Source organism: Doryrhamphus excisus, chromosome 3 (assembly GCF_030265055.1).
Source record: "Doryrhamphus excisus isolate RoL2022-K1 chromosome 3, RoL_Dexc_1.0, whole genome shotgun sequence".
NCBI classification, from domain to species: domain Eukaryota; kingdom Metazoa; phylum Chordata; class Actinopteri; order Syngnathiformes; family Syngnathidae; genus Doryrhamphus; species Doryrhamphus excisus.
The window spans coordinates 2,568,020-2,594,386 of record NC_080468.1 but is presented as its reverse complement, the minus strand read 5'-3'; the positions used below and the strand labels follow the sequence as shown (position 1 = coordinate 2,594,386).

The 26,367-nt window shown below is 38.9% G+C and overlaps 2 protein-coding genes across 2 annotated transcripts; one reads left to right on the top strand and one right to left on the bottom strand.

The window, feature by feature from the left end:
• The first annotated feature begins 594 nt into the window (after nucleotides 1-594).
• On the top strand, nucleotides 595-14,433 carry LOC131126117 (phosphatidylinositol 4,5-bisphosphate 3-kinase catalytic subunit alpha isoform). Its single transcript, XM_058068318.1, has 21 exons — nucleotides 595-945; nucleotides 1,642-2,045; nucleotides 2,770-2,979; nucleotides 3,050-3,300; nucleotides 3,487-3,732; nucleotides 4,375-4,460; nucleotides 4,525-4,630; nucleotides 4,955-5,107; nucleotides 5,413-5,547; nucleotides 5,668-5,792; nucleotides 5,910-5,991; nucleotides 6,152-6,316; nucleotides 6,823-6,926; nucleotides 7,893-8,064; nucleotides 10,154-10,260; nucleotides 10,371-10,492; nucleotides 10,762-10,840; nucleotides 11,097-11,267; nucleotides 12,056-12,173; nucleotides 12,255-12,406; nucleotides 12,496-14,433. Exons 2-21 carry the CDS (start codon nucleotides 1,694-1,696, stop codon nucleotides 12,764-12,766), a joined length of 3,207 nt encoding a protein of 1,068 aa, XP_057924301.1. The 5' UTR covers nucleotides 595-945; nucleotides 1,642-1,693; the 3' UTR covers nucleotides 12,767-14,433.
• Nucleotides 14,434-16,525: 2,092 nt separating this feature from the next.
• Nucleotides 16,526-23,968, bottom strand: kcnmb3 (potassium calcium-activated channel subfamily M regulatory beta subunit 3). The gene is made up of 4 exons (XM_058068293.1): nucleotides 23,883-23,968; nucleotides 18,891-19,091; nucleotides 18,353-18,527; nucleotides 16,526-17,486 (listed from the first exon to the last, which is right to left on the bottom strand). Exons 1-4 carry the CDS (start codon nucleotides 23,966-23,968, stop codon nucleotides 17,118-17,120), a joined length of 831 nt encoding a protein of 276 aa, XP_057924276.1. The 3' UTR covers nucleotides 16,526-17,117.
• Between the last annotated feature and the right edge of the window lie 2,399 nt (nucleotides 23,969-26,367).

Sequence of the window (26,367 nt, the reverse complement as noted above, 5' to 3'; positions counted from 1 at the left end):
AATCACAGGGCACATATAGACAAACAACCATTCACACTCACATTCATACCTATGGACAATTTGGAGTGGCCAATTAACCTAACATGTTTTTGGAATGTGGGAGGAAACCGGAGTACCCGGAGAAAAACCCACGCATGCACGGGGAGAACATGCAAACTCCACACAGACATGGCCGAGGGCATTACACACTTATTATACCAATTTAAAATATAAAATGTAAAGGAAATCATCACTACTGATCAATGAACAGACTGAATCAGAGTCACAAAGTAACTAGTTACAAAATACAACTATGGTGCATTTAAGGACAATACAGTACAAATCATCAAACAAAACAAAACATGAATTGTGAAGCATAAACACACAAACATAAAAAAAGTGTTTTTTTTAAACAGTGGTCATGTATACTGTACATTTTACAAGTATTATCACGTATTTATCATGTATTACCGCGAATGGGTGGGGGTCTATTATACTAGCTACTTTTTTTTTTAGCAACATTTAAACTGTGGGAGTTTCCTGTGTAAGAAAACACTGTGTATGTTGTTTCCAGTCAACTCTCCAGTTTCATCTCATGACGAGCTGCTTCCCCTCATCTCGGAGCAAGCAGAGGGCGGTCCGTCATGACTCGGAGCCTGCTGGCAGTAGCTACCACCAGCTAGCATGCTACGATACTGTGTGCAGTTTACTTTGGGGGCAGACCAGCGAAAGAACACCATGAAATAGCATTGTTGTTCTCCGCTACAGCGCGCCCATACGCACCACTGGTATCTAGAGGCGTCTTTCCACAGGACCCGGACAGTTCGGATCTCCCGATCATTGTTTGGACTCATGTTAGACTTCCAAAGTGGGCTCGAATGGGATTTACCCAGCTAGCCGCAGCTAATGGTTGTGCTGGCTGGCTAGCTGCGCGGCCAACCGGTTCGCACTAGCTCTCTGACACAGGTAGTTAGCATTATGTTTTCTTTACTGCGTGTTTACTTCTCTTCATAAACCAGTACAATTACTCATATGACAAAAATGGCTACCCGGAATCCAATTCTGTGTTATAAATGTATCATATATTGTGTTTGTGTCGAGACGTTCATGTCGCTAATAACAACTTGGCTACTCGTACGGATATCTTACAACCCAGCTAGTAGCGTTAAGCTATCGAGTAGCACAACATAAACTTGGGAGGAATGACTGTCAACTTTGAGCTAAAAACACCACCATAGCATCGTAAGTCATACTTTGGCAGTGACAGGATGGAACTAGTTAGCGAATAAGTTTGTCCATGACAGCCCTGTACGATGACAATTGCTAGTCGTGAGATGGAAAATAATATGTCATGCACATATTAATGGAATGCTTGTTATCACATTAATAATAGAAAATGGAAGTTCCTCGTTGTCATGCGATACATCATAAACTTTAGCTTGTTAAATGTTTTTTTTTTTTAAATACGCGCGTGTGTGTACAGAAATGTAATGTTCTAAATCAAATGATTCAACAACAGTACATTGCCGTTTTTGCTATTTTGCATAGAACCACACGATGTTCCAAACCAAATACTGACTTTTTGTTAGTCTTTTGCAGTTTTATTCACAGTCTGTTTTTTTAATGTTTTAATGTAACCCGTGTTTTCCTTCTTTCCTGTAGCGGTTTGACATCGCACACCTCATAATTAGCAGGTGGATTAACTGGAGCAACCATGCCTCCCAGGCCGTCCTCCGGAGAACTATGGGGGATGCACTTGATGCCCCCAAGCATCAAAGTGGACTGCCTCCTGCCAAATGGCATGATTCTCACGTTGGAGTGCCTTCGGGAGGCCACGCTGATCACAGTCAAGCATGAGCTTTTCAAAGAAGCCAGAAAGTATCCTCTTTACCATCTACTGCAAGAGGAGAGCTCCTACATCTTTGTCAGTGTCACCCAAGAAGCCGAACGGGAGGAGTTTTACGACGAAACCAGAAGGTTATGTGACCTCAGGCTCTTTCAAGCTTTCCTCAAAGTCATTGAGCCTGTGGGCAACAGAGAAGAGAAGATCCTCAATCGAGAAATAGGTATTGTTGTTGAATCGCTGTTATACACTGAACATAATAGAATACTGATACAGTAGCTGAATCAAATAGTCTGCCTTTGAAAAGATAGTAATGCTCAGTTTGGACTGATTGGTGTATATAATATATCTAACATATGGGATATGATATGCTTATTGAAGCAAACTGTATGCCTTTTTTTGCCTAAATCCAGGATTTTCAATCATAAAATGGCTATATAAATTAAAATACATACACTATATGTATATGTAAATACATACACTCTTCCATGCTCTTCCATCTCCTCCTTGCTGTTGAATGTGTTTTAATGTGCAAAAGAGCCGTTTTCATGACTTAAAACTACTGTAAAAGTGACATCTTTTAGTCTTTTTGCTACCGGGTGTTCGGTTTTGTAAAAATGTATAAATATGTATGTCTTTGGTGTTGAATTAGTTAAAAATTAATAATTTATTATTAATAACTACTTCAAGAATGACACCTTTATTCACAATTGGCTCCATTTACGATTGGTTATTGTTTCAACAGTCAAATGTTTCAGGCAAACATTCCCTCAAATGATTGGAGTTTTGATATTTTGTTTTGAGAATTGATTTCAGAGCATGAAGACATGGTATCGCAATTATCCATTTCAGTATCGATCTGCACATTACCAGCAGTAACCCATGCCAAGCTAAAACTCAACTGTGACCCTCGCAGTCCTTAACTAATTATTTGTTTTCCCTTATAGGTTTTGCCATTGGAATGCCCATTTGTGAGTTTGATTTGGTTAAGGATCCAGAAGTACAGGACTTTAGAAGGAACATTTTGAATGTTTGCAAGGACGCTGTGGACCTTAGAGACTGCAATGGACCCCACAGTAGAGCCTTGTACGTCTATCCCCCCAATGTGGAGTCCTCAGCTGAGTTACCCAGACACATCTATAACAAACTTGATAAAGGTAAGATGTTTTTCCAAAGGAAAAAAAGTCCTCCATACATTTTTGACATGATTTCTTCCCTTTCACTCAGGTCAAATAATCGTGGTCATATGGGTCATTGTATCGCCGAGCAATGACAAGCAGAAGTACACTCTGAAGATAAACCATGACTACGTGCCGGAGCAGGTGATCGCTGAGGCCATCCGGAAGAAGACACGCAGCATGCTGCTCTCTCAGGAGCAGTTAAAGATGTGCGTGCAGGAATATCAAGGAAAGTACATCCTCAAAGTCTGTGGCTGTGATGAGTACTTACTGGAGAAATACCCTCTGAGTCAGTACAAGGTAATCTAATTTCATCTGATGCTCATCCTTTAAAAAAAAAAAAAGAAAAAAAAAGGCAATGTGTGTCACATCACATTAACATCAGCCATGGCTTGACATTTGTGAAACTGTTAGTGATGAGATTATAAACACGAATGTAAATAGAATTCATGTTGCAAGTTTTTATGTCTCTTTGTCTGCCCTCAGTATGTTCGCAGCTGCATCATGTTGGGGCGGATGCCCAACTTGATGCTGATGGCAAAAGACAGCCTGTACTCCCAACTGCCGATGGACAATTTCACCATGCCGTCGTACGCAAGGCGGATATCCACAGCAACCCCCTACATGAATGGGGAAACAGCCACCAAGTCTCTATGGACGATCAGCGGAACCCTAAGAATCCGGGTGCTCTGTGCTACATACGTCAATGTCAATATCAGAGACATAGACAAGGTAAAAATGCAGCAAATGCCATTAATTTGACACTTTTTCATAAGCAAACCCAGCTTACACAATTTCACATGGCTAATCTATGGATAAATTCTAACCTTGTGACATCTCCTTTACTTCAGAACTACTTCATATTGTTTAAATACTGTAACTCGAGTCAGCAGGAGCCAATCACATGCTATCAGTGCACTCACAATGAGCCTGTGGATATTGCAGGACATCATTATATAACAGTACAACAACATAACAGTATGACTCACGGTGTCATGTTACTAAGAATACTAAATTCATCACACAGTGACTTGACACTCAAAAAGTATACATCAGAAATATGTATACCCGTACAAATTACAAATAAAAAAACCCTACATTTTTAAGTTTTCCCATAAAGCATTGCGTCTGAGCAACATATTAATTGGGGTGCTGCAATGACATCAGCCTCCCTCTGGCTTCCTCTGTTGGACAGAGGCAGCATTGCAGCTAATAAACTGCTCTTTTGACAGTAGTGCATTATGGGTAGAGGTTGTTAGCTGGTGTTGATTTTAAACGTATTGGTACACGTATTGTATATTTGAATCATATTCATATACACTGTACTTATTTCAGAACTGGAGATGCATAACGTGGTGTTTGTGCCTGCTTTAGATCTACGTAAGGACTGGGATATACCACGGTGGAGAGCAGTTGTGTGACAATGTCAACACCCAGCGCGTGCCTTGTTCGAATCCCAGGTATTCACAATGAAAATGTGCTTCATTATTATGATTTTTAACATGCCTTCCCCGTTTATTCCAGGTGGAATGAGTGGCTCAACTACGACATGTACATTCCAGACATTCCCCGTGCTGCCCGCCTCTGCCTCTCCATCTGCTCTGTCAAAGGAAGGAAGGGAGCGAAAGAGGTTAGCCGAAATTATGCTCGCTTCATTTGCTTCATCTTGTCCAGCTACTGTTTGGAACGGTACTCTCTGATTTGGCTGGTGTTTTCACCATGTGATGGTGATGGCTGCAGCTACATAAATAGCAGCATTCCAATTAAACCATACCGCTTGGTGGAATGCTTGACATCTGATTAGGAAACTAATATAATCGACGAAGAACCGGCTGACTGCTTTTTATAATAACTTGTTATGCTTGTTACAGTTATAGTGTCTTTAAATGATACTCTTGTAGTTGACTTTGGTAATAATTTTTATGGGCATAATTTTCCCGTCATTTCCATGTAGGAGCACTGTCCCCTTGCCTGGGGCAACGTCAACCTGTTTGACTACACTCACACTTTAGTAGCAGGGAAAATGGCACTAAACCTCTGGCCCGTCCCACACGGCCTGGAAGACCTGCTTAATCCCATCGGTGTCACTGGTTCGAACCCCAACAAGGTAAGCCAATTATATACCCATCTTGTTTTGTAATTGTATAAACTTCATGATATGAATGATTCTGAAGTTATACACAGTCGTCCATTGCCACTTTTCATGACATGTCTGGCATGAAGGATGTTCCCCTCCCATCCTGTGTGGAAGTGGTAATTTTTTTGGCTCTGATGTTCTGATGGCTCTGAAGTGAACTTTTCATTAACAGTCAAATGCTCACAAATCCTTAATATTATTGAAACGGCGCCTACCAGGTGGACATCTTTCTTCAATTCAATAATAAGCATGGTTAATTTCTTCTGAACTTGTAGGAAACACCTTGCCTGGAGTTGGAGTTTGACCACTTCAGCTCCCCGGTCAAATTCCCTGATATGACCATCATAGAGGACCATGCAAACTGGAATATATCCAGAGAGCTTGGCTTTAATTACTCGCACACAAATTTGGTAAGAAATCATGCATGGCTGATGTGTCACTGTATTCATCATGTGGGGAGGGGGGGAGTTTGTATGGATATAATCTGTGACTGACACAGCGATGTACTTTGTTGTCATGTGGTGCAATAGAGCAACAGAGTGGCCCGAGACAACCCCTTCACTGACAGTGATAGTGAGCAGCTTCGCCTAGTCTGTAACCGAGATCCTTTGTCTGAGATCACTGAGCAGGAGAAAGACTTTCTATGGAGGCACAGGTGGGTGCTCACTGGATTTTTACGACTGCTTGTGTGTGACCTTCTCTTGCAGTTGTTTATGACACACGGGCTATTATTTGATGAGCTATCTAATGTCCTTTCCTGTAACTCTCACAGACATTATTGCGTCAGCATGCCCGACATCCTTCCCAAAATCCTTCTTGCTGTGAAATGGAACTCTAGAGATGAGGTTGCCCAGGTGAGCTCAGGTTTCCATTGCTGACGTGTCTTAATTTCAAAGAACATGTTTGTCTGAACAAACAGATTTTTAAACTGATAGTACACACACGAACGCCTTGTTTCCTGAGTTATCAGTTTATTATCACACCCATTTATCATTTTCCTTTCCGCCCCATCAGATGTATTGCCTTCTGAAGGACTGGCCCGCTATCAAGCCAGAACAAGCCATGGAGTTGCTGGATTGCAACTTTCCCGACCCCATGATCAGAGATTTTGCCGTAAAGTGCCTTGAGACGTATTTAACTGATGACAAACTGTCACAGTACCTCATTCAACTGGTTCAGGTGAGTTCAACTGTATCTTCAACCGCAGATACATTAAATTCATTAAGTTCACTTTTTTTTGGACAATTTATTGATAGCCAATACAAAATAATAATAAAAAAATATTCTGCATTCACATGGTCACTGTAAACAAGGTGTTACGGTCTAGTATTAGTCAAAAAAATATGCACATTTAAGCAAGTTTTATGTATTTTTTTATTTTCACAAATAAAAATGGCTAAAGGCACAACAATGCAAATACACTGCATTCAGAAGACACATTCAAAGGTGTGATATGTAGTATTCTACACTGGTCGCTAGGTGTCAGTAATGATACTTTGATGAGACAATAGCCACCTCACAAAGTAATGCACAGATCAGGAAGTTGGAAAGGATAGTGTATCAACCATGTGACCTTACTTTTCTCCTCAGGGCATTCAGTCCAGATACGACCGCCCTGAGAAGACAATGACCTGGATGAATGAGAATATTCACAGGCATTACCTTTTCTCCATTTTCTCTGACAGGTTCTGAAGTATGAGCAGTACCTTGATAATCCACTCGCCCGCTTCCTGTTGAAAAAAGCATTAACCAATCAGAGGATAGGACATTTCTTCTTTTGGCATTTAAAGTAAGTCAGTTTTACTTTTACAAATTTCAGTGTTTTTTTTTTTAAACCTGTTTATGGAATCCACCTGGTTTAGTCAGCCTTGTGTTCCACCCTGGGCTCAAACCACGACTTAGAAGCTGTCAGGGAGTGAGGTTTACCAGCGTACATCTACACTGGCTTGCACCTGTTACTTTATGTGAAATGCTTGTTAAACTTGAGTCTTACTTCTCATGCTGAGTACTGCAAGAGCAGTGGGCTTCCTGTACGACCACTGCAGTGTGCGCGAGTCCAGAGGGAGACGTGGTGGGAGGTAGAGAATGCAGCAACCACTGCACAGAGGGCAGTGCTGAGGTGACAATCTGAGCAGAGAGCATAAGTTAGCAGAGTATTATTTCACGGCTGCTGTGCAGAGTGAAGAGCTTTAGCGCTAGGGTGAGCATCTACTTATAATACACTGACCACCATCTGGAAGCTTGTTCAATTAAATGTAACAAAAATGAAGCAAGCAAGAATACTTTGAAAGATCAGCCCCACTACTAAGTCAAATGGCTGCAATCAGGAACCTTGACAGCTTTCATACCTTTTAGAATGTGACATATTTGGGGCTTAAACCTGGATTGTGCGTTGATGCATTTATTTTATTAGCTTCCTTTTCCATAAGCAAGTAATGCCAATTAAAGAGAGACAGCAAGGGTTTTGGGAGCTGACTCTAAGTTAATAATTCCAAACGTCACATTTATCGCAAATGTGGATGTGAAATAAGAGGAAAAAGTCAACCTCCAGCAAGCAGGAGGCTTTGGAGTGGCTACCCGGATACAAGAGAGGCAGTAGAGAGAGAGAGAGAGAGAGAGAGAGAGAAACAGCAGCAACAACAATTCCCATGACAATGTATCAATATAAATGCATAGAAAACATCTGATAGGTAAAGAATAGATTCCAAAGAGGCTTGCCCACAAGGAACCATTTTCTTCTCTTCCATGTGTTCAGGTCAGAGATGCACAACAAGACGGTTAGCCAGAGATTTGGCCTCCTGCTGGAGTCCTACTGCCGGGCCTGCGGCATGTACCTGAAGCACCTGAGCCGGCAGGTGGAGGCCATGGAGAAACTCATCAATCTCACTGACCTCCTCAAACAGGAGAAAAAGGATGAGGCGCAGAAGGTAATGCGACTGCCGACAGCTGCTAGCGCTGCTCGGCTAAACTGCAGAGTTTAATCTTGTCAACATCTGGCCTTGTGGTCACAAGGGACATTATAGTGGGAAAAGGGATACAGTTTGGATGGTTGCTGTTTTCTTTGACTGTTTCATTCGTGTTACATTCTATAATTTAAAATATAAATATAGAAAAGTTTCACAAAGGCAGCTGAAAAAATATGCATAGAGTGCAAATGACACCTTAACTTGGCCTAAATTTACTAGGCATACCTCTCTTTGTGGCGTTTGTTTGTTGGCCCTGTGCTTTTCTCCTGGCACTGTGATGGGAATGGTTGGGTGTCTATATGTGCCTCTGGAAAAAAATGAACGTTTCAGTTTATTATTGAGAGGCACTGAGTACTGCATATTCTCACCTGCAACATGTAAAGAGATCCCACTGGGAGAGCTGTATGAAATGATCTGCCTTTTACAAAGGTAATAATGCTTCTGACTGACAGTGAGGGATTGGGTTGTACTTTACATTAGCATAGAATAGACTGTATCTGCCCACTAAGTATGCTTCAGTAAAGCATACAGCGTCATTGAGGTGTTTCTAATATTCAATAATATTGAAAGCCAGGACAGGTTCTATGTCCATGTTTCATATTTGAGTGACAGTCTGGAGCCCTGAAATCGTCAATATATCAGAAACACTTCTCATTTTGATGCAGTGCCGATCTGTACATCTGAACCATAAACATAAATGGTGATGGTAATGGTTATGGTTTTATTTCATTTGAACATGCATCAGATTACAATTGAGTGCATCACATAATCAGTTCACAGTTCCGTAGCTTATTAAATCCTACCCCTCCAGCGTGTACTTTTACAATCAGTAACTGTTACATTTGTTCACTTCCTGCTTTCCTAATATAGTTAATTTTTTGTCACATACAAAAGTATGAGGTGATATGACAATACAATGACATAACTGTAACAATGACATAATAGTAACCGTCAATATAGTCATATGTATTTGTGATTTTAGAAATAAGGAGTTAGTATGTTCTCTGTAGGCGGCATTATGAATTATCCTTACTGACCTTTTTTGCAGTACATTTAGCGAGTGAAGATTGCTTTTATAGTTATTACCCCATATTTCCACACAATAAGTAAGACAGTGTAGAACCAGAGAACAATAAAGAGTGATTTAAAGTGATTTCTGATTGAGAACAAATTTTGCTTTGTTCAATGTTGAAAATTTTCTGGCCACCTTATGTTGTATATTTGTAATATGCGGCATCCAGCTCATATTTTCATCTATAAAAGGAAATCATGACAATGCGTTATATTATTTTCGGGAGTGATACCGATAGTTCACTCTCGACTAGCGGCTAATACTGATATTGATCCTATGTCAACACGACTCATACGTACATTTGTAGCATGGAATGTTAGAAAAGGCTTGCTGAATTGATATTATTCAAACAGAACAATAGTCTGCAATAACAGGTATGAGGAAACATTCACCCATTACTCCTTTAAGCGTGTGAGGTTTGCTTTTATCCACAATGTAGTGGCAGCCAGGCGTAATACAGCGAGGTTCGAGGTGCTGAAGCGATGAAGCGATTAAACCCGACACTACCGAGTACTGACAGGGGTTCGCTCATAACTTGTATAACTTATTCTTTGTAAAGTCACATTTTTTGATGCAGCTTTAGTTTTGGATCTCATTAGATTGTGCCTAATGGTGTGGCTGGTGAGTGTGAAGTGAAGCATGCTATGCACCCAACTGTGAAATCCATGTGAAGAAGCGACACGTGACCTGCTACACAGCATATATAGTCCATAGTTGGACCGTTGGTAGTAGACTTCGCAATCCTTTCATCATTCTTGCTTGGTATTGCCAAAAAGTTGTGGACAGTAGACATAGCTCGTGGGTGTTTATCCTCCTTCTCAGCCCACAGCAAAGCAATGTTACATCATTATGAAGGATAGATAATTTCTGCTGAAGTAAAGCAGCAGATGGGCTGTGCTTCTATTTACTGCTCTGACTTGACTCCTCCAGCTGTTCGCATCTGGTGTGCTATTGATTTACGTGTTTCTCTGCTCTCAGGTTCAAATGAAGTTTCTGGTGGAGCAGATGAGGAGGCCAGACTATATGGATGCACTGCAGAGCTTCACCTCCCCCCTGAATCCAGCACATCAGCTGGGAAATCTCCGGTACTTCAGAGTCCTTATGTAACTCACCTGAAAGGGCTGGCATCTCATGTGTGACTAAAAAGCACCGTTCTTTTTCTGCTTCTCACATGGCATGCTATATACTCTTTCAGTCTGGAGGAATGCAGAATGATGTCATCTGCCAAGCGACCTCTGTGGCTTAATTGGGAAAACCCAGATATGATGTCAGAACTGCTGTTTCAGAACAATGAAATCATATTCAAAAATGGAGATGGTGAGTCCTATAGGATGTCATCATTTGCCCTTTTCTTTTCTCAGCCTTCCAGGCATTGTTGTGACACTCATCTGTTCATTTTACTTGGAATTCTCAAGGAACGAGTCAGTGAATCTAGCACATCTGCCTATGCTGCACTGTGTGTGACCAAAGTGACTTTGACAGCCCTCCTCCATAATGCCATGATGCATCATGCAGTTGATATAAGAGCAGTTCGCGATTGGTACTCATCCTGCTGTCTGCTTTCTTGTCTGGCTGTGCTACTGCAGATCTGAGGCAGGACATGCTGACGCTGCAGATCATTAGGATAATGGAAAACATCTGGCAGAACCAAGGCCTTGATCTCAGGTAGGCACGTCCCTTCGCCATGACAGCAAGGATGCAGGTGCTCATTAATAGGCTGTGGATAACTTTCATGTTCATTGCTGCACGACATAATGCAGATTACTGGCAACCTCTGCCAGCCACCGAAGGTCATTCAATACTAACCTGATCAGGGAAACTGAAGAAAATCCATTACATTAGTGTGCAAGTTCACGGACCCATTGGGTTTCTACATTTCTATTTCTCTACGTTTTGACTCTTTCTCTGTTTCGTCTTCCAGGATGCTCCCCTACGGTTGTCTGTCCATCGGCGACTGTGTTGGTTTGATTGAGGTGGTGAGGAATTCTCACACCATCATGCAGATCCAGTGCAAAGGAGGCCTAAAGGGGGCGCTGCAGTTCAACAGCCACACGCTGCACCAGTGGCTCAAGGATAAGAACAAAGGAGAGATGTGAGTGGCTTTAGCTGCAATAATGGGAATACAGTCGCAAAGTAAGATTCAGTATTAATAAATGGAATATTTTCATAGTTCAACCTGTTTAGGATCTTCAGAAATATTTGTTTTAATTATTAGAGCCTTTTAGAAATAAAATAACACCCCTATAATGATTACGTTTTATTACCCAATAACAGTAGTAGATATAATCAGAGAAAATAAGACATATTAGTCATAAATAAGAAACATAGACTCACAGGGAAGCAGTTCCTTGTTTTTTTTCTGGACAGCGCCGTGCTTCCTGCAGTGGCCATTCTCTCAAGTATTGTAATGGCGGCTTTAAATGGCACCCAATATAGTCACCATAATAAGATCAAATAAGCCATTTAACATGTAAATAAAACTCCTGTTTGTGTGTGCCACAGTAAATGTGTTCCCTCGTGGACCTTAGTGGCGGGAGAACAGGAAGTGATGTCGGAGGTTCAGAGTTCAGTTTTAGCTAGTTGTGGATTATGACCCAAAAGTAGCCTGCATGATCATTATTACGTTATTATTATCATGCCTGTTGTGAGATAATTTAAAACTGAAATATTCCTTGTGGCACCTTGAAGCCAATATGGAATACTACACACACAATTGGAACGCTTTTATTTGTATTTTTGTATTTTTTACAAATACGGCTATAGTCAACCACTAAACAGCAATCCTTTATTAATGTATTACTCTGTGAAAAAACATGATTTAGTGAGGAGCGGCTGTACAGTTGTCAGGACAGAAAGCTAATTCCACTTATTTAATTCTAGGTATGACCAGGCCATAGATCTATTTACAAGGTCATGCGCAGGCTACTGTGTCGCCACATTTATCCTGGGCATAGGTGACAGACACAACAGCAACATCATGGTCAAAGATGACGGACAGGTAAAGGTCACACTTTTAAATGGATTTACATGATCTGTGTTGGTGTTGTGCCATGTGTTATGTGAATAACCTTCTTCGCAGCTTTTCCACATCGATTTTGGCCATTTCCTTGACCACAAAAAGAAGAAGTTTGGCTACAAGAGAGAACGTGTGCCCTTTGTGCTGACACAAGACTTCTTGATCGTCATAAGCAAAGGAACTCAAGAGTGCACCAAAACACGAGAGTTTGAAAGGTACCACCAGTGTCCAATATGAGTCAACCTCCAGTGAATAAACCTTTTTTTAAAAAGCTTCATGTTGTTGATGTTTTTCTGCTCATCAGGTTCCAGGAGATGTGTTACAAGGCATACCTGGCAATCCGGCAGCACGCCAACCTCTTCATTAACCTCTTCTCCATGATGCTGGGCTCAGGGATGCCCGAGTTGCAGTCATTCGACGACATCGCTTACATTCGAAAGACCTTGGCCCTGGACAAGTCGGAACAGGAGGCTCTGGACTATTTCATGAAGCAGATGAATGACGCTCACCATGGCGGCTGGACTACCAAGATGGACTGGATCTTCCACACTATCCGCCAGCACGCCATGAACTAACATGGCAACCAAAGGAGTTTGACACAGTCAAAGCTGCACGCAAAGAACCATAACGGTAGCAGTGATGAATTAAACACTAAGGCCTGGTCCCTCTTTTGCCAGCATGTGACTTTTCAACCATTACCTGCCAGCGCAGTATGAACGGCGGTGCTAAGAAGAGCCTTTATCAGGGACATGATGCCTAAATGTTTTCACGCCCGTGTGAATTTCTCCTCGCTGCACTATATGACCTTCAAAAGGTGCGGTGGAATTGTATTTCATCAGTTCTCTCCATAGGAACTAAAACAGTCTAATGGACCTGGGCACATTTGGACGTCTGCATAAGAACTAACTATAGACACTTTATTTTCTTATTATTTTTCTATTCATGGACATACATCATCAGCATTAAGAGAGAACCATCACTATGAAGTTATACATCATCAGCACAGCTGGCTTTCCCCCCGTCTGGACAACTGACAATAGTCAAACTTTATTATTATTTCTACTACCTATTTTGAATTCCTCAAAATAGGGGTGGCAAAGATGTGTATGCATGCAGAAGAAGAAAAGGAAACTGAGAAGCCAATCCAGATTAAGCATTACAATCCTTAAAAAGGCAAATAGCAATATCCAAGTACAGGACTGACACAGGAAGTGTTGCGGCAAACACTTCAATAGCATTTATTACCTGGACTTTTTGTGTGCACCGTTTGCTGAAATAGTGACTTACTGATTTAGAAATCACCCCACACTCATAATAATGATGTTTTTGTACAGCAGTATATCCATAGATGTGTATGCATTAGGACTGCAACTAACAATTATTTTCTTGTTTCGATTAATCCACCTAGACGGACCAATTCAATATGAGCCAAACACAAACCATTAGTGTTTTTGGTCCGCAACATATCAGAAAAAACGCAAAAATGTCCAACACTGTTTTCCAAAGTTAAAGCTGATTTGCTTTCATGGATGACTAAGGAAATTAAGAAATAATCAGATTCACTGGCTGAAATCAGAGGGTACAGTCGTCCCTCGCAATTCCCTGGTTCGGTTATCACTCCCTCCTTACGCTTTTCCACACATTTATAAACGATCGCTATTTTGTGGTAGACTATGGTCTATTGTTAGTCAAAACGTAGTGACATACAAGTGGTATGTAGTATTCTGGTCAGAAGGCGGCAGTAATGGCACAAAACATTGGGACATTACCATGAAAAAAGTTCTCTCTTTCAGTGCGGAAGTGGTAATTTTATTTATTTATTTTTTTTCTTCAAATCAAAGCTAACTGCTTAGCTTGCTGGCTAGCAACCGTCTGGAGTCCCTGCAGCATCAGAGTTGCAAACAACGAATACAGAGCTCTAATGTTCAAAATCAAATTTAGAAAGTCAAGCTTTATATGCTTTATGGAAACCTTCCATTTATTAACATTGAATTCTATATCGCAGGTGGGTTGGGATCCAATGAACCGCTATAAACAAGGGACGACTGTATTTACATTTTTAAATAAAAAAAAAATGATGCACCGAATATCAGAATTGTTGCAGCGCTGGTATGCATATAGTGCACATATTCCTTTATGAGTCTATTTCTACTGAGCCAAAGTACTAGATGTATACCCCTGACCCCCCCACACACTCAGCAGTCTTATTGTAAAAAAAAAAAAAAAAAAAGTCCCTTCAATTCCAATGCTCGTGTGTACTCATCGCACTGATCTCTGCAGTATGTGTTCTTTGTGTCGCGTTGTCTTATCAGTATTATCGGGTCCCATGTTGAGGCAAAAATGTGCAGCGTTTCAACAGATGGACTTGAGCTAACATCTCTGACCACCAGCTGCACCACATTTTTTTTTTCAGGGGGGGACAGTGTTGTGCAGTGTTTATTTCTGTTATGCTGTTACACTATGCAAAGTTGTGATCCTCGTAAGTACTATATCCTGCTAAAAAAAAAAAAAAGAACACTTGATGTCAGAACGAGGAAAGACATGTTCACTTCAAAGCGAGGATACAGAGAAGAAAACGATGCACGTTGCCGCACTGTAACTGTATCAGCTACGTCATTTCCAACAGCTTCGCCCTGCCTTTTTTTTTTTTTTCCTTTTTTGCTCTTGTCTTCAATCCCTTTGCTCCCCACTATGACAGCCGCGTGCTTTACACCTGCCATTTCAGCCCAGACTGACCTTTTTTAACCTTCCAAGTGTCCTCCTTCCTATGATTGTCACCCTTATGTATGAAGCACAGACTCATACATCCGAGGTTCTGTTCTAGCTTTACCAAATAATGCATTCACACACCAACACATATACACAGGGGTGGTTTCCTGAACATTTCTATACATAGGTAAAGATGTGCATGCTCAGGAAAGCCGCCCTCTTTGGGATACTTCTGTACAGGATACAGAGCAGAGGGCCGGACCCATCCAAGCTTCAAGCGTCTTTTTTTTTTCTTCCTTTGTACTTATCATGGTTGTTGTGTTTGTCACACTGTGTTTATGTACGAGGTCTGCCAATCACATCTTTTTTTTTTTTTTTTTTTATTATTGTCTTGTTTGACCTGATGCTGTTTACTTGAATTTCATATATAAAAAAAATGACCTTGTTACTTGTGAGGTACAACAAAGTCACAATGAAAGTAACAGAACTGATACTGCTACTACATGTGCAAATGCTTTCCTTGAATAACTACAGAGGTAATATATTTTTGTATTTTTAAACTCGTGTATGGAATTGCTAACCAAAAAAAAAGAGAGAGAGAGGAACCCTGCATAAAGTGCGCCATCCTCCTAATAATCCCAGTAGACAGCTTCTGGTTGTTGAAATAATATGAAAGACTTTTCCAGTTGATGAATGAAGGACACAGGTTGGTTTTCACAAAGAGCACAATGAGGAAACGGCTACCCTGCATGGTTTTTTTTTTTTTTTAGAGAAAAAAAAAAAGGTCTACCCATCCGTGTACATATTACATATATATTATATATAATGAAGCTTCATCAAATACTTGTTTTATTCATCCTCATATGACATTGTCCAATAAGAAACTGCAAGTATCCATTGTATTGAATAAAAGCATTTCTCCCTGGAATACATAAATGTGAGGAGTTTGTTTGCCACATTCTGAAAAATGAAAGGATATTTTGTAAAGCAAATGTAGAGGTATGCTAAGAAGTTATATATGTATTTCATGTGATGCAAGTTTTTTTTTTTTTAAGTATAAATGTAAGTGCATTTTTTCAAGGCAATTTTTGCTGTTGCTTTCAATTTTTCAAATATTCCCACTTTATTCTTAATCTTTGCAAATGGTTTTCTCATAATATTATTCCATTATTGCTGTACTATTTTGATTATATTCTCCTACTTTTCATTACAAACATTACAACTCTATTGTTTCTCCTATGAGAATTAATTCCTTCAATATTTCAAATATTTTGACTTTATTCTTGTAACAGTACTGCTTATTTTTAAATTTTTGCATTTTTTTAATGCACCTGTTTAATTACATTTTTAGTATATGCACTTTGGACACGGCTGCAGTAAGCATTTGACTTAGCTGTCTTTATATTTTTTTTATTAAAAAAAATGAAAATTTCCAGTCAAAAACCATTTGATTAGAAATATTCTTTATTTGTTTTTGGAGGAACATATCTCAACATCACTGGAAGTGCTTTCCGCTGAAGCTACAGCTTCAATGGAGATGACATAGCATCTCTGCTGTTTCTGAGGGAACAGAGATAGCATCATACAGCAAAACCACTCAAAAGAAGATTAATGCTAACTGGTCTACAAACGTTTGGACTCAATTCCGAGATAAACGTGGCAAAATTTCATTTATTTGCATAAATTTTGTATCAAAATTAGGCATGTATGCTTAAAAATAATAATAATAATTTAAGTTGCACTTGTCAAGGGCTTTGTAGGACTTGGTACCAGCTGCTTATAATTATCTTCTTTGTAGTTTCTAAGAAACTCGGATGCAAAAGTCAATTTCTGCTGCCGTTCATGAGATTTCTGCAAACTCTAGACAAACTGAAATGAATGTATAGGAATGTGCAGACAGAACCGGTTCCTTGTAGACATACTGTACTACCATTTTTAGCTTATTTTGCTAAATGTCCGACTTTGATTTTATGTTGGAAACTATAGCCAATCTGCACTTTATTAGTGACTTAAATCAAGTAAATATCACTACTTTTGTTCCCGAAGCATTTTGCTTGTAGACCAGTGTGCTGAGTATACTCACAAAATGTAAAGTCTCCATATTATGTTTACCAACGCACATTTGAGCAATTATTGAATAAAATTTAAAGGGGAAGTTCAGCTTCCATTGTACTTCAATAAATAGTTTTAATTCCTGACAGCATCATCCAGGATAAGTCACATCGCAGAGGACACAGTGGACCTGTGGATGATTTTATAGAATTTACTGTGGGTGTATTTTGCAGTCAGCCTACCCCCTGCTGCCATGCTACATATCTCACAGGACAGATGAGCAAGGCACTGTGTCAGCTTCACCAAGCCCACCAGCAGGGCTCCACCGCCCAGCATCAGACCGGGCCACAGCAGAGCCAACAGGGTCCTCTTCAGAGTGTACTTTCTGTTCAAGATGACGTCCCCGGGGTGCCTGGTGGGGTCCGTCAAGCATGACGAGGTGGTTCCCAGCTGAGCGTCCAAGTTGCTTTTCACCTTGAGGACTTCACCTTCAAGTTCTGTTTGGTCCATCTGACATTTGGGCACGTAGAAACACTGGAAAGAAAACATTTGTTGGTAGCTTGAACTAAAGGAATGGACTAGAACATTTTTTGTGGGATTAAATATTCGACTTCAAATACAGTTGTCCTTCGCTCCCTCACATTATTGAGGTTTAAAAAAATCAATTATTAATTGATTGCTGTTTTGTGGTTGATTGAGACCCATTATTACTGAAACTAATGAAAATCTCACAACAGGCAATAACAACATCATAATAATGAAAATAATAGTCATCATCATCATGGCCGTACTGTTGGACCTTTATCGAAACACTACTTATGTCTTAAATGGCTTATTTTCTTGGATTATATGAAACTATATTGGGTAATATGAGTGTAAAGGTGACTATAGGGGTGTTATATCAGGTCCAGAGGGCTCTAATAATGAGTTTTTAATAAAAATATTTTGTTTATTGACATTTTATTGACATGGAGGACCTTTAACGAAACACTATTTATGTCTTAAATGGCTTATTTTCTCGGATTATATGAAACTATATTGGGTAATATGAGTGTAAGAGTGACTATAGGGGTGTTATATCAGGTCCAGAGGGCTCTAATAATGAGTTTTTAATAAAAATATTTTGTTTATTGACATTTTATTGACATGAAGGACCTTTATCAAAACACTATTTATGTCTTAAATGGCTTATTTTCTCTGATTATATGAAACTATATTGGGTAATATGAGTGTAAGGGTGACTATAGGGGTGTTATATCAGGTCCAGAGGGCTCTAATAATGAGTTTTTAATAAAGATATTCTGTTTATTGACATTTAATCCTACTTTTTGGTCATCTCTGGAACCGATTCACCACAACTCGTACACTATTTCCAAAAAGGAGCTTTCATTCATGCCTACCTTGGGCGTAAGCAACACAGACTCCTCGTCAAAATGCAGAAAGGCGCTTTGATTGGAGGCTGCTAGTTGAACGGTCACCGTGAGGCACGGTATGGTGCTCACGCCTCTGCAGTCGACCCACTCATTCAGGATTTCAGTGTGCAGCAGCATGCATCTGTCTTCTTCCTCCCACTTACTGCAGCACAAGAGGTTGGGGGAAGTTCATGAGAAGCCACAAGAGGACATACACAGGATGATGCCAGATATTTCTCCTAGTGTTCTGCTCCAAGGGATGTTTTACTATATAATATCTTACAAAAGTGAGTACATTTCAACAACCATTTTTATTACAGTTCTCAAGGGAAAATAGACAATAAGGATCTTTTAATACATACATGCTCAGTAAGGTTTGGAACTCCTTATTACCTTCTAGAATAACAATATGTTTGCTTTTGTAGATGACAGCATTGCATTGCAAACCCCTTTTATTACAATACAATGCAATTCTACACCACTGCAGAGCGGTAGTAGTATTTATTCCAGTGGGACTGCAGGGTACCTGTCAATGTGAGGTTTGACCATAGTGATGCCGACCACAAAGAACATGAGCACAGAGAAGGCCATCATGCTGAAGCCCAAAAGGATGGCTCGGTCTTCCCCGACACTTGACACCGCCACCGGGGTCCGAACATCGTGACCATCATGTTCGTCACCTTGGATCCGCTCTGGCTCCTGGGCTGTCGCTTTGTGGAGGAGCTCCCTATGCCTCACAGGCAACATGAAGTCATTCCTTTAATATACACATATAGTAATTGTTGCTTTTTTTATCATTCTAATGTGCGTTTATGGTTCCTTGAACTTTTGACAGGCACACCAATTTAGAGTAGTTACTGAAGAACTAATGACAAGCACGTCAATTTATTGAAGTTATTGAGGAACTAAGGCACACCAATTTAGAGTAGTTACTGAAGAACTAATGACAAGCACATCAATTTATAGAAGTTATTGAGGAACTAAGGCACATCAATTTAGAGTAGTTACTGAAGAACTAATGACAAACACATCAATTTATAGAAGTTATTGAGGAACTGAGGCACACAAGTTTAGAGAAGTTACTAAAGAACTAATGACTCAGGTACATCAATTTAGAGTAGTTACTGTGGAACTACTGAACTAAGGAGTAGTTACTGAGGAACTAATGGGCATCAATTTAGAGTAGTTACTGGGGAACTAATGCCAGGCACATCAATTTATAGAGGTTATTGAGGAACTAAGGCACATCAATTTAGAGTAGTTACTGAAGAACTCATGAAGAACTAATGACTCAGGTACATCTATTTAGAATACTTACTGGGGAACTACTGAACTAATGAGTAGTTACTGAGGAACTAATGGACATCAATTTAGAGTAGTTACTGGGGAACTAATGAAGAACGAACGAGTAGTTACAGAGGAACTAATGATGAACGAATGGCTAAGGCACATCCATTTAGAGTAGTTATTGAAGAACTAATGAATATTTACTGAGATTTTAAGGCACATGCATTAAGAGTAGTTACTGTGAAACTACAAAACTCACAAGTAGTTACTGAGGAACTAAGGTACATCAATTTAGAGTAGTTACTGAGGACAAAATAGAGAACTAATGACGAAGGCACATCAACTTAGAGTAGTTACTGTGCGGAACTAATGAATTAATGAGTAGTTACTGTAGAATTTAGAGCAGTTACTGAGGAACTAATGAAGAACTAATGGGTAGTTACTGAGATACTGATGGGGAACGAATGGCTAAGGCACATCCATTTAGAGTAGTTAATGGGGAACTAATGAGTAACTAATGAGTAGTTACCTAGATACTAAGGCTTATCAATTTAGAGTAGTTACTGTGAAACTACAAAACCAACAAGTAGTTATTGGTGAACTATGGTACATCAATTAAGAGTATTTACTGAAGAACTAATGATAAACTAATGACGAAGGCACATCTAACCTAGAGTAGTTACTGTGGAACTAAGAAAATAATGAGTAGTTACTGGGAAGTTTAGAGTACATAAATTTAGAGCCGTTACTGAGGAACTAATGAACTAATGAGCAGTTAGTGAGATACTAAGGTACATCCATTTAGAGTAGTTACTGAGGAACTACAAAACCAACAAGTAGTTATTGGTGAACTATGGTACATCAATTAAGAGTATTTACTGAAGAACTAATGATAAACTAATGACGAAGGCACATCAACCTAGAGTAGTTACTGTGGAACTAAGAAAATAATGAGTGGTTACTGGGAAGTTTAGAGTACATAAATTTAGAGCCGTTACTGAGGAACTAATTAACTAATGAGCAGTTAGTGAGATACTAAGGTACATCCATTTAGAGTAGTTACTGAGGAACTAATGAACTAATGAGCAGTTAGTGAGATACTAAGGTACATCCATTTGGAGTAGTTACTGAGGAACTACAAAACCAACAAGTAGTTATTGGTGAACTATGGTACATCAATTAAGAGTATTTACTGAAGAACTAATGATAAACTAATCACGAAGGCACATCAACCTAGAGTAGTTACTGTGGAACTAAGAAAATAATGAGTGGTTACTGGGAAGTTTAGAGTACATAAATTTAGAGCCGTTACTGAGGAACTAATGAACTAATGAGCAGTTAGTGAGATACTAAGGTACATCCATTTAGAGTAGTTACTGAGGAACTAATGAATAACTAACATCAAATTATAGTCGTCACTGATGGAGTAAAGAACCAATGAGAAGAAGAGTGTAAATTTACTGTCTTCTCCAAATAACTCAACACACAGCTATTAAAGCTAATTAATATCTAATATTCATGTCTAATCTTACGTTAAAGTGCACTAATTGGGCTCAATTAGGTGTCTTGTTCATTGTTGGTGTTCAGCTGAGTCAAGTTTGATGTTATCGCTGCTACACTCTCTCATACTGCTCACAGGAAGTTCAGCATGGCGCTTCATGGTACACGAAAATGTCACGTCTTGGCTTCGGCATTGCGACACGACCCCAAGATGCAGAGAGCAGGAGATCCAAGTGCAGATCAAAAGTCTATTTTAATAAATACTGAAATGATATACAGCAGCAGGATACGAGCAAAGACGGTTGTAGCAGCGTGGGGAGCTACAACAAACAACGCAGCAACAAACTAGGGAGCACGCACCTGAACTAAATAGGAGGGGAACACAATTAGCAACAGGTGCGAGTGATAAGGGAAAAGCAAAGCAGGCAGACAAAACAGGAAACGCTACCAAAACAAGAGCATGAAACAGGAACCAAGGCATAGAAGAATAAAGCAACTAAAACTGTCACACAGGCGAGCTTGCGGATCGTGACAGAAAAACAACTATGAAGATGTTCTCGGCCAACACGCTGAAACTGAGCTGCAGAACGGTGGCCGAGACCAACCATCGCTTTAACAGGACGGCTTCCATGCAGCGGGGATTTGCTGTCTTTTACAACCGGCTATATATATATCATAGTATATCATAGTAATGTATATGATGATAATAATGATAAGCTTTAGTAAAAGCACATAATGTTCTTTTTCTAAGATCACCATGGTGGCAATGATGCCTGTGGGCCCTTGATCCTGTCGTGCGAGTACACTGTTTGTTCACAATTCTATCCATAACCTGGGGAACTTATGAGAAAGACAATATTTGCTCTGAAGCAGCAAATTATGCTGCGTGAGAAGTTATTAAAAATGATATTTTATCTGTTTGGAAATGATCTCTGTGGGACCACTACCCTAAGGTGCTCTATACATACTTAATATATTTCTTTTTATGGGATCTTTTATACGATCAGATCTTACAGATCTTATTCCTTCCTTTTTTGTATGATTTTGTACATTACATGTTATAAGGGAAATGCAAGTCAACATAAAATGTTTCATTGACAACCATGACTTTGAGGGGCCGCGATAAATATTTCATGTTGCACTTGGGATGAGATATGGGTGACAAAATCAAAGCACCGGAAGCTCTTATGATCCTAGCTATGAAAAGACATTTTCAGTATCGCAGTAACTGTGATTACATGTCATTATAGCCCTTAAAACATGATACATAGCCACATTGGTCAAGGCCCCTGCCCTGCAGGTCATAATACAGGCCTGCTAAAGATTTAAGGTTTTAATCTCTGACAACATTTGGAGTTTTTTTTTCCCCATAAATCATAAATCATGGGTGTCCAAAGTGCGGCCCAGGGGCCATTTGTGGCCAGCTGCACATTCTAAAAATCTAATTCAACAAGAAAACTAACAAACAGCAGCAAAAATGGAAAAGTCAGCATTATAATAACATAAGATGTTATTAAAAAGCCAGAATTTCATGAGAATAGTGTAATTTTAGTAGCATAAAATTCAAAAAAGTGGTAATATTATGAGAAACAAACACAAAAAAAATTAAGTTGTAATTTTTGAACAATTAGCTTGAGTAATAAAATTATAAAAAAATTATAATATAATGGAAATAAAGTTAAAATATTATGGAATAAAGTCATGATTACGAGAAGAAAATTTACAAGAAGAAAGCTAAAATAGTTGGAAAAAAACAACAGCAGAATTAGCTGTAATTTTACGAGAATAAAGTCAAAATATTAAGATGAAAAAGCTGTATACTAACTAAAAAAATAAGTTGCAATTTTCCGAGAATAAAATTGTAATATTATGAGGATTAATAATGTCATTTCAGCAGCATAGAGTTTAATTATTAAAGAAAAAATATGTTATTATAAAAACATTTTTTAAAGAAAATTTACAAGACGAGAGCTGAAATAGTTGGAAAATAAAAAAAAAACAGCAACAACAGCAGCAGAAATAGAAAAAAGAGCTGTCATTTTATGAGAATAAATATCAAATATTAAAGAAAAAAGAAAATACAATAAAGTTGTAATTGTAAATTAGTTGTAATGTAGTTGTAATATATAAATAAAGTTAAAAAGTCATAATTACGAGAAGAAAGCTGAAATACAACAACGGCAGACACAGAAAAAAAACAGCTGTAATTTTACGAGAATACAGTCAAAACATTAAGTGAAAAAAGTTGTATACTAACGATAAAAGTTGCAATTTTATGAGAGTAAACTTGTAACATTATGATGGCCAGTAATGTTATTTTAGTAGAAATAAATGACAGTATAAATAAAAAATAATAATAAAAATTGTAATTATGACAAATAAAGTTGTCCTTTTTGGTAAATTAGGTTGGGGTGAAATTATACTATCATGGGGATAAAGTCGGAATATTACAAAAAGAACATTTAAAAAGATTATTTTAGAAGAAAGTTGTAAAACCGAACAAAAACAAACAGCAAAAAGTTGCAAAAAAGACAGAGAGAGACAATTTGGCAATAAGAGGCTTTTTCACAAACTGTACTGTATAATAACCATAACCAAGCCACCATATATATACAGTATGCTATATGAGTAAGCTCATACGTATACACTCATACTCCGAACAAATCCAAACAAGAAGTAGTTTGTAACGATTTCTAAAGAGTCTGTTGGGCCCAGTCGATGGTCCCCTTACCGAGTCTGCCGCCTGCGTGCACCCTGCAGGTTGATGTTAATTGGGATGCTGAACGATCTCCGGGGAGAGGCTGCGTTCAAGAACATCCCAACTCTGATCCCAGCCACCACCCGGCCCAGATATCCACCTAACAAGCTAGCTTGTCTCTATCTGAAAGTCAAATATCCCACTGTCAACAGAAGAACATCCCCTATCTGCGGCAGGCTCCAGAGCCTGCGGTGACAAGCGGAATGGACGAGCCGGCTGTTTATTCCCAAGGGAACACCCTGTTGTTTGCCGAGGCTCAAAGGTGAGTGCGAAAACACCTTCCACCCGCATGTCTGTTTCTATGGAAACCGGCACAGGTAAGCCAGGTAGGATGCTAATGGCCTCTCAGTGGGCCTGGCATGGTGAGACAAATGTCACCACTTGTTTGAATCCTGATTACCACAGGATTGTTTTGCACTTTTATGCAGTATTTCTAATGTATGCCGGATATAAAGGTGTATTGTTTACCAAATTAAAAAGTCATAGTTATATTAGTTATTAGTTATATTAGTTGTCAGCTAATGATTGGAATTTTGCACAGTTTAGCTATTATCATTAGCTGCTATCATTGAATGTGCGGTTGTTGAATGCCGCTATTTATTTCTATAGTACATCCATCTTCAAATTTCCTGGATTCACTTTATCACAAAAAAATATATATTAATTAATAAATCAAATAAATAATAAGGCTGAATATTGCCTATTATTAGTCAAAAAGTATGCATCTTGAAGCAAATATACGATGCTATGGACTGTAGTATTTTACACTAGTCACTAGGTGTCAGTAATGTTCGATGAGACAAACAAGCATCAGACCTCCTTTTATTGCAGGTTTGAATCTCACAACAGGCACATAATACTTAATTAATAATACTACTACTACTACTACTACTACTACTACTACTACTAATAATAATAATAAATACAGGAAGCAGAACTGAAGATAGCATATGTATGTATAGTTTCTTTTCTATCCCCTCCTGCTCCTTCCCTGTATAGTTGTACAGATATTTGAGTTGTCTCAAAAGCAAAAAAAACATTTGTGTCAAACAGAAAGTTATCCTTAAAATGTATCTTTTACACAAAAAACTGTTTTTCTCCTCCATTTTGTAGTTGGTAACTGATATTTTCCTGAAACTTATTTATGTTCTACTGCCAATAACTAAAAAACGGAAAAGATCAGAAACAAGTTTTTTTTGTCCCCACACTCGTCCCTCTGTTTTCCTTTTTTTTTCTTTTCTATCCCCTCCTGCTCCTTCCCTGTATAGTTGTACAGATATTTGAGTTGTCTCAAAGGAAAGAAAAAACATTTGTGTCAAACAGAAAGTTATCCTTAAAATGTATCTTTTACACAAAAAACTGTTTTTCTCCTCCATTTTGTAGTTGGTAACTGATATTTTCCTGAAAGTTATTTATGTTCTACTGCAAATAACTAAAGAACGGAAAAGATCAGAAACAAGTTTTTTTTGTCCCCACACTCGTCCCTCTGTTTTCCTTTTTTTTTCTTTTCTATCCCCTCCTGCTCCTTCCCTGGCAGAGTAAATCTGTTTAGCATGTAAAAGCATTTACATCAATAATACTATCTGCTGGATAGGACAAAAAAACTGATCTTTCTACTTTGAAATAGACTGACACAATAATATATTACTACATATTCACCTTTATCCAGATTCTCACCAAAATACTTGGTCTGAGCATCACTTATATTGTGTTATCTGCATCATCCTCTCTATTATTATGTAAAACAAGTGCCGTGCAAGACATCACTAAACCAACACAGCTCGTGGTGACCTAAGACTTTTGCCCAGTCCTGTACCGAGGTGTTAAATATCCACTAAAAGGCAGCGGGCACGGTTGAATAGCCTTTTCGGCAGATGCCTCTCGCTCCCTCTCTTAGGCATACTTAAAACACACACACACTCCTACTCAATCCATCTGTCTCACTGTTTTAGTGGACCCTAGGGCAGTGGGCCGTTTCACCAACAGAAAGCTGGCAGAAGAGTCGGCCCTTAAACTAATTACACTGTATAACTTATTGCAGACTGACACCACCTGCTTTGTTTTGCTCTTTGATCAGGTTAGATTTGCTTTTCAAAGCATGAGCTAAGCGGCGTTATGATTAATATTGCTCAATACAATAATAGACACATGTGGTTGTAGCTTACTGGACTGCATCAAACTGAATATTATGATAAATATACAGTTGGCATTACCTAGAACAGGGGTGCCCAAACCTACTGAAAATCAAAGGATGTGAGGGGCCACTTTGATATTTTTATGTATTTTATAATTTTGTAAAAATGCTGAAAAAAAATTATACATATATCAAAAAAATTATACATATATAACGAAAAAGCTGTTTTATTATTAGTTATTAGTATCAACATTTCAACTTCTTCTCTTTAAATTGGGGCTTTTTTGATCTGTTTTTCAAATTTTTGCTTGTTTTTTTTTTTTT

Coding starts and splice junctions, on each gene's coding strand:
- LOC131126117 (XM_058068318.1), top strand. CDS start 1,694: ATGCCTCCCAGGCCGTCCTCCGGAGAACTATGGGGGATGCACTTGATG. Junction 5,793..5,909: donor GACTTTCTATGGAGGCACAG/GTGGGTGCTCAC, acceptor TAACTCTCACAG/ACATTATTGCGTCAGCATGC. Junction 12,407..12,495: donor AAAACACGAGAGTTTGAAAG/GTACCACCAGTG, acceptor TCTGCTCATCAG/GTTCCAGGAGATGTGTTACA.
- kcnmb3 (XM_058068293.1), bottom strand. CDS start 23,968: ATGTTCTTGAACGCAGCCTCTCCCCGGAGATCGTTCAGCATCCCAATT. Junction 19,092..23,882: donor GCACGCAGGCGGCAGACTCG/GTAAGGGGACCA, acceptor TGTGAGGCATAG/GGAGCTCCTCCACAAAGCGA. Junction 18,528..18,890: donor GTCAAACCTCACATTGACAG/GTACCCTGCAGT, acceptor CTTGTGCTGCAG/TAAGTGGGAGGAAGAAGACA.